The 13,877-nt window shown below is 36.1% G+C and overlaps 2 protein-coding genes and 1 pseudogene across 2 annotated transcripts in view; 2 read left to right on the plus strand and 1 right to left on the minus strand.

Moving 5' to 3' along the window:
- The window catches only part of LOC107736185 (anoctamin-1-like), a 30,572-nt gene extending 27,967 nt beyond the window's left edge, over nt 1-2,605 (plus strand). Inside the window, exon 26 of the mRNA XM_016547666.1 lies at nt 893-2,605. Within this exon, the coding sequence (XP_016403152.1) occupies nt 893-1,993 (1,101 nt within the window). The 3' untranslated portion in view covers nt 1,994-2,605. The remainder of the gene's footprint in view (nt 1-892) is intronic.
- A 3,248-nt stretch (nt 2,606-5,853) lies between these two features.
- LOC107735629 (ceramide synthase 2-like) lies at nt 5,854-12,983 on the plus strand (annotated as a pseudogene).
- A 539-nt stretch (nt 12,984-13,522) lies between these two features.
- LOC107735642 (calcyphosin-2-like) overlaps nt 13,523-13,877 on the minus strand; it is a 9,887-nt gene continuing 9,532 nt past the window's right edge. Inside the window, exon 16 of the mRNA XM_016547266.1 lies at nt 13,523-13,749. Coding sequence (XP_016402752.1) covers nt 13,586-13,749 — 164 coding nt within the window. The 3' untranslated portion in view covers nt 13,523-13,585. The remainder of the gene's footprint in view (nt 13,750-13,877) is intronic.

A 13,877-nucleotide genomic window follows, 5' to 3' on the forward strand; every position in this document is an offset into this window, starting at 1 on the left:
TATCTCTTTGGATTTGAGACTTTAGTCTTTGCAACTTTACAGATCTTCTTTATGCACCAACAGCTTGTAACACTCCGAAGAGAAAGGAAAAATTTAAATCGCATCATATAACCCCTTTAACAACATCAGCATTACGTAACTATGTGAATATAGTGTGTTTTAGCGTGTAGATTTCAATTTCTGTACAGTCTAATCTCTAATTGTCATACCATTCGAATTTCATATTAAGAAATTCTTTCGAACACTGGCTGGTTATGTACTTGCTCAAATATTGATTTCGGATCATTTTTAACCAAAAAAAGTTACGGACTGCAGCTTTAATGAAGAATTAATGTGAGTACTTTATAGCCAAGTAAATAAAGCTAGATAAATAAATGAATAAATAAAGCTGCACACTTCTGTTTTAAACCCAACATGCCACATAGGCAGCGATAATTTTTACACAGTTTTTGTTTCAGTCATTTGGTATTGTCTTATGATAAAAATGTCCTTTAATCAATATGTCATAACTTCATATACAGTACATTAATTTTAGTCCATCTTATTTTTATTTCATTAATATGTATAAAGATTTGTTAATTACCACGTTTAACATTAGATTTATCAGCATAAAACCTGCAGAAACCATATGTTTTAATTAAATATTTCTTGTTTGGTCTTTGTTATTGTTGACGAAATAAAATAAAAAAACCTTGGTCAGCAAACATTTCACTGACAAGATTAACACCGCCCATAGACTTCCACTATAAGTGCATTGTTGTATAGGGGTTTTCTCATTTTCTTGTAAACTGAGAGGCAAATCCAAATTGCTTAGAGTTTAAGTTGTATATAACACAGAATATTCCTGTAAAACTGAACTGGTTGTTTGATTCTGTATGTTGTTGTGTTGTAGAACTTGGCCATGTTCCTCAGTATGCTGGTGGCATGGTTGATCCCAGACATGCCTCGTTCCCTGAAAGAGCAGCTAAAGAGAGAGAAAGCACTCCTGATGGATCTTCTGCTCACAGAGGAGGCGGACAAGCAGTGCACCCAGTCACACCCAATGACAACTACCAATAATGATGTAGTCATCAAGGGTCTAGAGGAAGGATCACCAGAAGAGCTGCCTGTCTGCAGTGGAGTAATGCTAAGCCAGTCAGATGAAGAGCTGACCAACAGAGAGGAGGAAGAGCTTGAGGAACAATCAGCAGAGGAACCGATTGCATCCACCAGTGATCTGCCTAATAGACCTCGACCTTCGACCTGTGAAAGTCTCAATACAACTTCAGAGTGCCTGTCTAAGATAGCCTGTCATGATGAATCACTCACCACACCTCTAGCATGTTCAAACCAGTCCATTCATTCAATCAAAACCGGCTCACTATCACGACACCGAGAGTTTGACTCGAATGGACCTCCACCTCGAGACCCAAGTTCCAGGGCTAAGAGCCGTTGCCAAACCCTTCCGCCAAGGCACGGAGGACCTGAAGCTGAAGCACATGCAACCAGACCCAGCCACTCGACGACATTCACACATCTCAACCAGAAAGTTCCTCCATCCTCTTGCGAGCTCACCCGTATGGTTCCTAGAGGACCATCTAAAACCAAGCCCTCTGAAAGCCAAACGTCTGTCTCAGATTCACTGGATTCAGAACTCACGAGCAGCCATTCCATAGCACTTCCTCGTCCACCATCCAGACCGGAGCTTGCTAGCAGCCTTTCAACAGTCTTGCCACATCCTCCTTCGAAACCAGAACTTGTGGCCAGTCAGTCAGCAGGACTACCACGCCCTCCCTCCAAACCAGAGCTGATGGGAAGCGAAACAAAAGGGCTTCCACCTCGTGATCCAGGCTCGAAAGTTAAGGGCCGATGCCAGACTCTTCCTCCAAAGTATAGAGGCTCAGAGACTTCTGGGGAGACAAAGACCAGACCTAGTCACTCCACCACCTTCACACACCTCAGTCAACAGATCTCCCCCTCACCCAGTGATCTCAAACGTAACACTCCCGTATGAGTGTGATAAGATGAAGTGGAGCAACACTCCACCTTTTCAGCACCTTGCATCCGATCACCATTCTCAGTGCCAGGTAACCCATGCCATCAACAACTCATCAATTTCTCATTAATGACTGAACAAGCATCTTCAGTAACTCTGGAAGTAGATCAATTGTTGGTGGCTTGGTGGAGGTTCACTTGGTTGGTTAACTAGGGGGACTTCTTTGCACAGAATCACCCTTTTTATTGGAGGACCGAGTGCAGACAAGTTCGACTTGTGCATTCTTGGGTATTTTTATGGAGCCATCTGACGTGGATCGATGACTCCTAAACATTGTTTTATACTGTGACTTGCCATTCTCTCTTTCACATATAAACTCCTGTACAGACATACGCAGATATACACACACCAAATCTCATTAACCTGACCTCTTGAACCAGAACAGGGGAGAAGAGAGAGAGGCTTAGGAATATGGGCCAAAGGGCTTTGCAGTCCATATGATTTGTTACTCAGCAAGTGGAACTTTCATTTTGTGGTGTGTTCTTTCATGAGTTTTGCTACATGTACTTAACCAGAATAATAACTAAATGTGAACTTATTAACACAATACGTCAGCTACAAATGAGCCAACTTGTTTGTGGAATTGTCTTTTTGTCTTTGGTGGCAACATCTGAAGTGTCTCATTCACATGGCAAGTTAGCACATAGCTTGGCAGCACGCTCATGACATGACAAAGAAATGTGATGTTGAAATGGATTCAAAGCCAATTACATTGTACATTGCAAATGCACTGTAGTATTTTACATAATCCCATTTAGCACTATGCTAGCACTGCTAAAGCTAATGTAAAGCATGCTATATTCACTGTGAAGAGGTTTTCAGGGATTTAGACCCAATTGTCACTTGTAAGGTTGTTCCTCACTAACGGGGGACAAAAGGTGTGAATGTGCACAGGCCACGTTCACACTGCCAAGTTTCTGAAGTGACAAACACTTTTATTTGCAGGAATGAATAGCTAAGTTATTGTTCCATTTGTGTATGGAATACAAGTGTCAATCCAAACAAGCAATAATTGATGTCTCGCAGCTGTAAGCATAAAAGATATATGGCAGCAGTTTAGTCTTTTTTGGTGTTTTCTATTTTTCCTCAAACTAATATTAGTGTACTGAGATGTATTAGCGTCTGGCCATTTTTAATGCTTCATTAGTTGTCACTAATATCTAAACTCTGTGTGTACAGAACAGGATTAAGAGATTAGTTCACCCAAAATGAAAATTATGTCATCATTTACTCTGATGTCACTCCAACTAATGTTGGTTTCTTTCATCCCTGGAACACAAAATAAAAAATTATGTTGAGAGTCCAGGCTCTTTGATGTAATAAAGTGAATGGCTATTTATACTTTACAAACTCTATAAAAGACAAAAAGCACCATAAAAGTAGACCAGATGACTCGTATGCTATATTCTGAAGCCATACAACAGGGTTAAGGCTAGAAGGGATACAGCTGCGGCTACTGGGCATGCGCACATCAATATAGCGTAATTTTTAGCGTAATACACTGTACAACAATAATTACTATTTTTTCATTATTGTAAGGGGTAGGTTTAGGGTTGGGGTAGGTGTAGACGTTAATAAAACACAATCTAATAAGTAGAAAATTTATTTCATTGTTCGTTTCTGGTCGGAGCTGTATCCCCTCTAGCCACAACCATACAACAGCTTGTGTGACAAATAAACTCAAATTTTAGGGTTAACTATTAAAACAACTGGAGTTGACAGCTGTATTTAGCTGCAGTGTGGACATGGCTTCTGTGTATTCAAGTCTATGTTGAATGGCAGGTGTGTATGATATGCATTGTTCAAGTAGAACATTCATGTCCATGTTATTTCTAGAGGTCTTGAGAAACTCTGACAATATTTTGATATTATGAAGGGGAAAAAAAAACAGAAAGAAACTGTTCATAATAAAAAGTGGAAAGTAAGAAGATTCTGTTTTTTATTTTATATATTCTTTTAGCATCCCCAGGCTAGAGATTGCATAGAATCTCTAGCCTGGAGGGGGGAAAAGCCGTTTTGTCAGAATGCACTGCTACTTTTGAGTGGCTGTCAATGGTAAATGTGCTTTTATCCCTCATAATATTGTAGTTACAGCATCTACCAGCAGGGGCTTACTGGATTATGCTTACCAGCAAAACCTTGACCGTGTTGTATACTGACTCTAAATGCTGTATTGTCCACCACCACTAGATGGAGACAACAGCAACCTACACAAAAAGACAGTGAGTGGTGGGACACTAGTGAGACAAAGGACTAGGATCAAAATCCAATCATGCACAGACTAGTGAGTATAGGTGGAGCCAGCGATTCATACACTTTAACAATGTTACATAAAGTAAAGATTTCTTCTGTCCTGCATTACCACATATGGGACTTTCCCCCTAGTAAAAATGTTAAGGAAATGTCTAAAGGAACCAATCCTAAACAGGAATTTTCTCAAGAATCAAATTTCATAAACTGAAATGTTCTCATTTTTAAATACATATAAAGCATTAATAACAGTTGTCAAAATCCTATAAGAATGTGTATGAATCATACTGGATCATAATTTAAAACCAACGCTAACGTATATTGATAAACATTAAAAACTAGATCTAGTTACTAATAGCACCATTATGATAATCATTAGAATAATATGCTTGTGTAGGATTTTAAAAGGAATTTAAAGAACAGTAGGATTTCCATTTAATCATTTAGCAGACGCTTTTATCCAAAGCGACTTACAAATGAGGACAATAGAAGATTTCCTTTATCTTCCTTTTTCCTTTATCTATCCAGTAGTAAGGCATGTTCTGAAAACGATTACACAATATCCAGTAGGAGTTCAAGGATCCTGTAGGATTTTCAGTTTCATTTGTTTAATTTCCATTGGAATCTAAATTGGTTCCAAATTATGGAATTTATCACTTTTTTAATTTTAGTCAGTGTGTAGTGTGTATGTTTGGGCATAAAAAAGATCTAGAAAGTTAAAAATCCACTCCAAAGGGAGATATTTCGTTTTTAAAAAATTCATTTTCAAGAACTACAACGAACGGCTCGTTTGGACTACAGCGTTTGTTTTCCGGGCTTTGTGATATCACAAAATGGCTCATGAAGATTTTGATTGGGGCATTGCAAGAACTATGGCTTGCTAATGTACAGTTAAAAATCCCACAGGGGGCGCTATAGGAATTTAAAAATTCTAAACAATTTTCTTTAAATGACTTTTAAGGTTTTACATGGGCATTTTATCTGACTGCTAAGAATAAAACCCCAAACTACAGTATGTGTTCTAAAAGATACAGATTCTGGTTTGTGTTTTGTTGAAGTCCTGTACAAAAATCATTAGTATAATTTTCAGTTGGTTCCAGTTATGATCCAGCAGGAATCCTATACACATTCCTGTAGGATTTTGGCTAGAGTAAGTAGATGCTTTCATACCAAATCTCTCACAAGTTACCGAGTACCACTTGCAGAGTGTTCCTGTAATTCAGCTGGTATAGCATGACCCGAGCAACACTAAGGTCACGGGTTTGGTTCTCATGGAATGCACACACCGATTAAAAAAAACAATGTAAAACTTGACCACACTGTAAGTCATTTTGAATAAAAGCACAAATGTAAATAAGGACTAAAACACTAAATGCAAAGTAAGAATGTCACAACAAAGAGAACATTTCTCTTATTCAACCTGTGAGTTATTAACCTGTTTAGGGCATGCAATATTTCAAGGTTAATGTCCTCCCTCTCCTTCTAACTCGGCCTTTCTTTGACTATACCTGAGGTGATTGTGGCCCTTCCCACATATCCAGTTCTCTGGCCCCCTTTCAAGACACACACAGACGGTTCAATGAGCTCTTCGTGGGGGGGTTGAGGTATGCAGTGAAAGTGTTTGTGTGTGTGTAAGAGAGAGAGAGAGTTCCCTTGTTCTGTTAGTACCTAGTGGATTCATCAGGACTGGGCACAACTCTGGAGGATCAACTTAAAGGTGTGTCTGTGTGTGTGTGTGTGTGTGTGTGTGTGTGTGTGTGTGTGTGGGAACAGAATTACAACAGAAAAAGCAGGAAATCAGGAGGAGGAAAGATAAGAGTGTGTAAAACTAGAAGAGGACACAAATCTGAGAGGGGAAAGAAGGTATGGATGTGTTTGATTTTGTTTGGCATGTGTTCCTCAATCAGTCTTTGGGACGTTATGCGTGTCTGTTTGTCATGGTAACAAACTGTCAGTGCTTACTATAAGAACACATGCAATAACCTGAGCTACACTGCTTTCGCTCTAACAAAATACTACTTGAATCAGAGTGTTTTGCTTTTGCCTTATGTGTAATACAAGGTTAATTAGATACTATTGTTCTATTGTGAGCTGGACTTGTGGGTCTGAATGAATTTATGTAAGTCCAGATCCGTACTGCAGTTGGATACTCCCAGTGAGAGACTCATAAACGGCTCTCTTTAGAGCTGTTCAAACATGTTTTGAACTCTTTTTCACAATCTGTTCCCGCATACTATTGTAGATTTCAGTATTTGCATGTCAATTATCTAAAGTCTGCCACTAATGTTTCTGACACTGTTAAACAAGTCACATTTTCTTTGTTGCAAAAAGCCTCCATGTTCTGAAGGACTAAACTTATGGTCCTGAAGTGGTACAGAAATTTATGGAAGCCCGTTTCCGCCACTGAATAAAAATAAAAAAAGGTAATTGCGATTTTTTATCTCACAATTCTGACTTTTTTTCACAGAATTGTGAGATATAAACTTGCAATTGCGAGTTATAAAGTCAGAATTGCGAATTATAAAGTCAAAATTGCGAGTTATAAAGTCAGAATTGCAGGATGTAAAGTCAGAATTCTAACTTTTTTTCTCAGAATTGCGTGATATAAACTCACAATTGTGAGTTATAAAGTCAGAATTGTGAGATATAAAGTCAGAATTCTGAGAAAAAAAGTCCGAATTGCGAGTTTGTATCACGCAATTCTGAGAAAAAAAGTCAGAATTGTGAGATAAAAAGTCACAAAATTACCTTTTATTTTTTTATTTATTTTTTTATTCAGTGGCGGAAACGGGCTTCCATAGAAACTAGTAAACAGAATTTCCCAGTAAATTTTGCAGGTGTCTGTGTTCATTTGTCTCTATTGTGTATTGTGCTCAGTTATGTATCCTATTACAGGAGCTAATGCATAACACTATAATAGCCTTGGAAAATGGACCCAAATATTCTATTCTGTGTCTGTCTGACTGTCCATCTGTCTATCCGTCTGTCCGTCCGTCTGTCTGTCTCAGTCTGTCTGTGTACATTGAAAAAAATGGTAACCATCTAAATTAACTGGTTTTAATATTAAGAAATATTATTTAACATCACTGTATCCACCTAAATGCCTTGATTTATCTATGTTTATCTATCTATGTTTGTCTGTCTGTAAGGCCTATAAATTTCATGGCTGTCAAGCCTTTTCAAAGTCTGTCTTGAAAAACTTTGCTTTTCCAGTTAAACAATTAGTTACATGAATTTATTTACATGTCAATTCATTCACTTAACAGCATGTAACAGCATGTTTGTGTATTTTTCACAGGGCAATGCTCAGTGAGTGGTTTTGGTGGGATCGGCTGTGGTTGCCGAGGCCGGTGATGTGGGCGGACCTACAGGACAGTGAGGGGCGTGTCTATGCCCGTGTGTTCCATTTGTACATCACTCTACCTGTAGCAGTCCTGCTGCTAGGCTTAAGAGCTTTATATGAAAGGTACACAGTGTGTACACACACAGTACACACACACACACAAGCGAATTGTTATTGAAAAGACCAGCTTACATCAGCATTCATTTACATGCTGGTTTTTGCTGATAAGTGCTGGTGGAATTGTATATCCATGCTTTTCATCAGGAACACTGAGCTGGTAAAGCCAGTTGGTCAAGGAATCTTTACTGCTTAAGCTAATTAATAAGTCTGGTGAGAACGGCAGCATTCAAAACACAACATGTATTATATGTTCTCATAATTGCTGAAGTGCAGTGAACATCCCTGGTTAACAGCAGATGAAGGTGTGACTCTGTCTCGCTGCCTCTCCCTCAATCAACAGGCTGATCGCGGTGCCAATCGCTGAGGCTCTTGGGGTTAAAGACAAAATTCGCATGACAGCGTCACACAACCCCATACTGGAAAAATACTACAAAACTCATTACAAAAATCCAACACAGGTAACCCCCGAAACATGCATTTTTAATGCATTCATATAATGGATTTATTCTCACTAATCGCATTTAATCTCAGAACATGTTCAGATCACATTCCATCCTAAAATCAGAAGAAAAATAAGTTTGGTGTAAGGACCTTTAAGATTTTTTACATTATGATATTATTTTGACAATTAAGCAAATTACCCCCAAATTCTTAATCTTTGTTAACTTCCATTTATACTTATTTTAATGAATAATAATAATAATAATAAAACATTGTTTCTGAATGATTGATTTATTTTTTTATGGGAATCACAATTAAGAATAATGATCAAGTAATATATGCCATGTTTTTGTAAAATTTACCCTCAAAAAATTATTCTATACAGTATATAGTATAATAATACACCTTATAATAAGTTGAATGTTCTCATTAATTATTGTAATAGTATTGGCAATACGTTATAATAGAACATTAAATATAAACAGTATAATGCATTAAAACACATGATTAAATTCAAATATTAAATCCAAGTTTTAAAATGCATTAGATTCTTTACAGGTGTAACCATGTGTATATTATAATGTACTATAATAGTAGTTCAGTTATTTATGAACATATATAATGTTTTACAAAATGTATAAGGTATTACTAACACACTGGAAAAATGGCTTTGAAACACAAAGTTTCATTTTCATTTTCAAAAAATTGTTTTTTGTTTTTTTTTAGTTTTAGTTACAGTTGTAGTCATGTTGTCATTTTATTAGTTTTTTTTATTATGTCTATATAGGCTTTTTATTAAGTTTTACTTTTATTTAATTTGAGTTATTTCAGTACTTCAACATACAAAATGGAAATGAAATAATATATATATATTTAATGTATTTATATATATGTACATGTATATGTATATGTGTGTGTGGCTGTACATACACATGTAGTTGTTTTTTGGTGTTTGGCTTAGTGTTATGTTAGAATCATTATTATACTCATACCTTTTGTTCTTTTAATATTTTTGAATTGTTTTTAGCTTTATTTTTTTTGTTTTCATTTAAATGTTTTAGTTTTGAAATGTTGTTGTATGCATTTGTCATTTTTATTTAATTTCTTTTATTTTCTTAAAAGCTTTTAGCTTTTCGTTTTAATTACTTTTTCTTATTTGTGTATGTTTGAATTGTTTTTAGCTTTATTTTTTTTGTTTTCATTTAAATGTTTTAGTTTTGAAGTGTTGTTGTATGCATTTGTCATTTTTATTTAATTTCTTAAATGTGTGTATATATATATATATATAGTATTTATAGAGTTTTAGCTTCTAGTTTTAATTACTTTTTCTTATTTGTAAGTCGCTTTTGATAAAAGCGTCTGCTAAATGACTAACAGTAAAAAGTAAAAAAAGTAAAGAAACGATTTTCATTCAGAAATTGATTGAAATTTCAGAAATAATTACAAAGAATGGCAAACAGCACACTGAATTAAATGTGAAATTTTGAAAGACTGAAAAAATTATTTTTTTACAGTGTATCTTTGTAACACCTTTTGAACACATTTGTAATGCATTACATAAACAGGCTTCAACAAGCACCGCTAATAGAAACATATGTTCTATACATATGTATATATGTAGAGCCAGGACATATTGACATATTAAGCTTATGTGTCTAGTAATGTTTGTGTATGTTATGTACTTAGGCAGATATAAAAGGTGTATGTAAAAAGTTGGGCTGGTCAGAAAGGCAGGTCGACCGCTGGTTCCACAGAGGAACCAAGACAGACCCGGACTACTGAAGAAATTCAAAGAAGCCAGGTCTATTTACACACACTAAACAAACTTTCATGATTGACTCATTCGTATTTGGCCATATTTGACCTTTTAACCCTTTGTAACCCTGTGTATGTCTGTTATTAACAAAAGTATTTCCTTTCTGTAGTTGGCGGTTTGCCTTTTATCTGTGTTCATGTTTCGGGGGAGTGCTGGCTTTATATGATGTAAGTGTTTTGTGTGTGTGTGTGTGTGTGTGTGGTTACCTCAGACTGCATCTGAACATTTGAATGACCTCCAAACAGCTGTGTGTGTGTGTGTGTGTGTGTGTGTGTATGTGTGTGTGTTGCAGCACATGCAGAGATTCTCAGGAGAGACCTTGAATCAGCATGTGTGTTTGTAAGAAATGCCTGTGGGGTAATTTAGTAACATTTTCCCACCTGTGAACAGCGCCAGTCTGAAAGATCCACAAACGGGTACAATAACAGGCATGGACAGGTCCTGCACACACCCAAACACACACATACATTAATTTGTTGTTAAAACAAGCATACTAACGTATTAAATTTAGGCATGTAATCCCATATCCAACCATATCTAGGGTTTAGGGTAGTGAATTATGTGTGGGCTCTTTTGAATTGGGTTTTTAATAACACAGAAATAAATTAGTTGTTTTGAAGTAGGTCTACCTAGAATTGAACAATTTCACAAGAGCAAACGTGCAGGTTATCACAGCTGTGGAGATATTCAGACCAACAGTCTCTGAGTACACACCGTAGCTGTGTTTCATTCCTATTAAATTAATCAATGTTTTGAACGAATCTGTTGATTCGAATGATTCAAAGATTCATTCACTTAACGCCACCTACTGGCGTAACGATGCAACTACGAGAAAGAATCACTGAAAAATCCTCATCTCTAATACACAGACTGAAATATTAGTGTTTATTTCATTTAATGCGATTATTTGGTTCAAAAAATAAATAAATAAACTCTGAGTTATATTGTTTTGTGCGACAGAAACCATGGTTTTATGATCTACGGGAAGTGTGGGCAGGATTTCCCAAACAAGTAAGTATAACCTATGGAAGAAAAAAAAACACTACATTTTTAATTTTTAAAAGCAAAAACAAATATACTGTACGTAGCACAGTGAAAACCAGTCTGAATATTTGCATGTTGTTCTGGGAGGGTTGTGTTTGTGCAAGCATGTTTGTATGGTGGTTGGTTTTTAAATATGTTTGTTTTGTGTGTGTGTGTCTGTGTGTGTGTGTGTGTGTGTGTGTGCAGTCACTGCTGGACTCTCAGTACTGGTATTACATCATTGAGATGAGTTTTTATGGTTCTTTACTGTTCAGTGTTGCTGCAGATGTAAAACGTAAGGTAAGGATGCACTATTTTCGTTACATTATCAGTTATAAATATTTTATCTTCTCTAAAAGATTGTGTATTTCAAATTATTAAGGTCACATCAAGGTCATAAGCACTCTTGCAGGTAGCACAGCTAATAAGATCATAAAACAGTCAGTTAGCAATAATGCATGCAATTCAATGCAGTAAGTTTTAATAAATGGATGTATGCATTCATTAAAATAATACGCTTTTGGAGAAATTTTATGGAATTTGTAAATAACTGAAAACTTGATAGGAATATGAAGTTGCCATATCTTGAGAGATATGCCTTTCTAGGTTTATGGAGCTCTATTTCTCTCTGTGTCGATTTGTAGGACTTTAAGGAGCAGTTGGTCCATCATTGGGCCACTCTTACACTGCTGTCCTTCTCCTGGTGTGCCAACTACATTCGCATTGGCACACTAGTCATGCTGGTGCACGACACATCTGATGTCCTACTCGAGGTGAGAGAGAGCGATAAACAGTGAAAGAAGAGTTAAACATGTCTTAAAGGGAAGGATACTTCACCCAAAAATGAAATTTCTGTCATCATTTACTTATCTTTACATCGTCCCAAACCTGTATGACTTACTTTCTTCTGTGGAACACTAAAGGAGATAGTTGTAGTTATAGTAGGAGATATATTTTTTTTCTTGTAGTAGATATATTTTTCTATTTCAGCATATTAGAATGATCAAATCAGCATATAAGAATGATTTCTGAAAGATCATGTGATACTGAAGACTGGAGTAATGATGCTGAAAATTCAGCTTTGCATCACAGGAATAAATTACATTTAAAATATATTAAAATAGAAAAGAGTTATTTTAAATTGCAATTATATTTGACAACATTTAGGTTTTTACTGTACTTTTGATGAGCACTAAATTTCATTCAAAAACGTTAAAAAATCTTACCGACTCCAAACTTTTGAATGTCAGTGTATGTATGGGGTGTTTTGTGTTGTCGTTTTTCTGTTTCTCGAAGTCTGCTAAGATGTTCAACTATGCTGGATTGGAGACGACCTGCAACAGTATCTTTGTGGTGTTCGCGCTGGTCTTCATGGTAACCAGACTCATTATCTTCCCTTTCTGGTAAGTGTGTGACAGAGGTAAATGAGTGGGAGATTTTAGGGTTACGTTTGTTAAATTGTGTGTGTCGTGAGTACAGGTTGATCCACTGTACGTGGGTGTATCCTCTGGACCAGTTTGAACCCTTTTTCGGCTATTATTTCTTTAACGTCATGCTTGTGGTGCTGCTGTTATTGCACATGTTCTGGGCCTCCCTGATCCTCCGCATGGTCAAAAAGTTTATTTTCGGCAAAGTGAGTATCCATTGTTCTTCATATAAAATAACTAATAAAGCAGTATGTGCATTTTAGTGATTTTATTAAAAATAAATAACTAAATGCACAATATTAATTCTCTTTCATTCTCTTTAGCTGAAGGGCGATGAGCGCAGCGATGAAGAGGAGAATGAGGAGGTTTCTGAGGAAGACTACACACACACCTACTCTAATGGATCTGTTAACAGACTGTCTAATGGCCATTGACACAGGGAGACCTTCCACAAATAGTCTTTTGATGCCATGCATGCATATATGTCCATATTGGACACATGATTCATCTGTGAATTTTCATTTTTACATAGCCTTTCATATTAAGGTTTGTATATGTATTATGGTAGATAAATAAAATACAAATTATTACTCATGTTAACAGTGATTTAATGTTTTTAAACAAAGCTTGTTAGCATGTGCCAATCCAAACAGTAGTTAAATGTATCCATATGAAGTCTCTTATTCTCATCAGAACCACATTTATTTGATCAAAAATACAGTAAAAACAGTAATATTGTGAAAGTAGTTGAAAATAGTCAAATCAATGTTGAAAATAGTTGTGCTACTTAATATTTTTGTGCAAACTGTGATACATTTTATCAGGATGAATAGAAAGTTCTAAAGAACAGCATTTATTTAAAACAGAAATCCTTTGTAACATCATGTCTTTACTGTCACTTTTGATTAATGTAATGCATCCTTGCTGAATAAAAGTATTAATCTTACCGACCCTGAACTTTTTTAATTGTACTCTACACTATGCTATGCAATATACAACACTGCATACTATGAATAATATAATATGAATATGAAGAGTAATATATAGTGACAAACAATATTAACAAACATAAAAGCTCAGTATTTCACTCATATTCAGAAAGTGTCATTCTATAAACAACGCAGGTACTCTCAGATACTCCATGTAGCTCTCAGATTGTTGATGTATTCTTCGTCATCAGGGATTTCAATACTCAGGCCCTCATAATAGCCCTCAAACTCAGCGTAGGACACAGTCTTGGTGACCTTTCCTGCTTCCTGTACAAAGGCCAGGAAGTCAGGGTTCAGACTGGCTTCTGTCAACAGTTCGACATAAGAATGGTAATAAATTCATAAATATCAATCATCCATGTGGTCTATGCAGTAATATTACTCTTGTAGCTTCCTAAGCGTATCTGTAAAATGAACTCTATACAGCCTTTTT

The sequence above is a fragment of the Sinocyclocheilus rhinocerous genome, unplaced genomic scaffold (assembly GCF_001515625.1).
Source record: "Sinocyclocheilus rhinocerous isolate Xijiao unplaced genomic scaffold, SAMN03320098_v1.1 scaffold942, whole genome shotgun sequence".
Lineage (NCBI taxonomy): Eukaryota > Metazoa > Chordata > Actinopteri > Cypriniformes > Cyprinidae > Sinocyclocheilus > Sinocyclocheilus rhinocerous.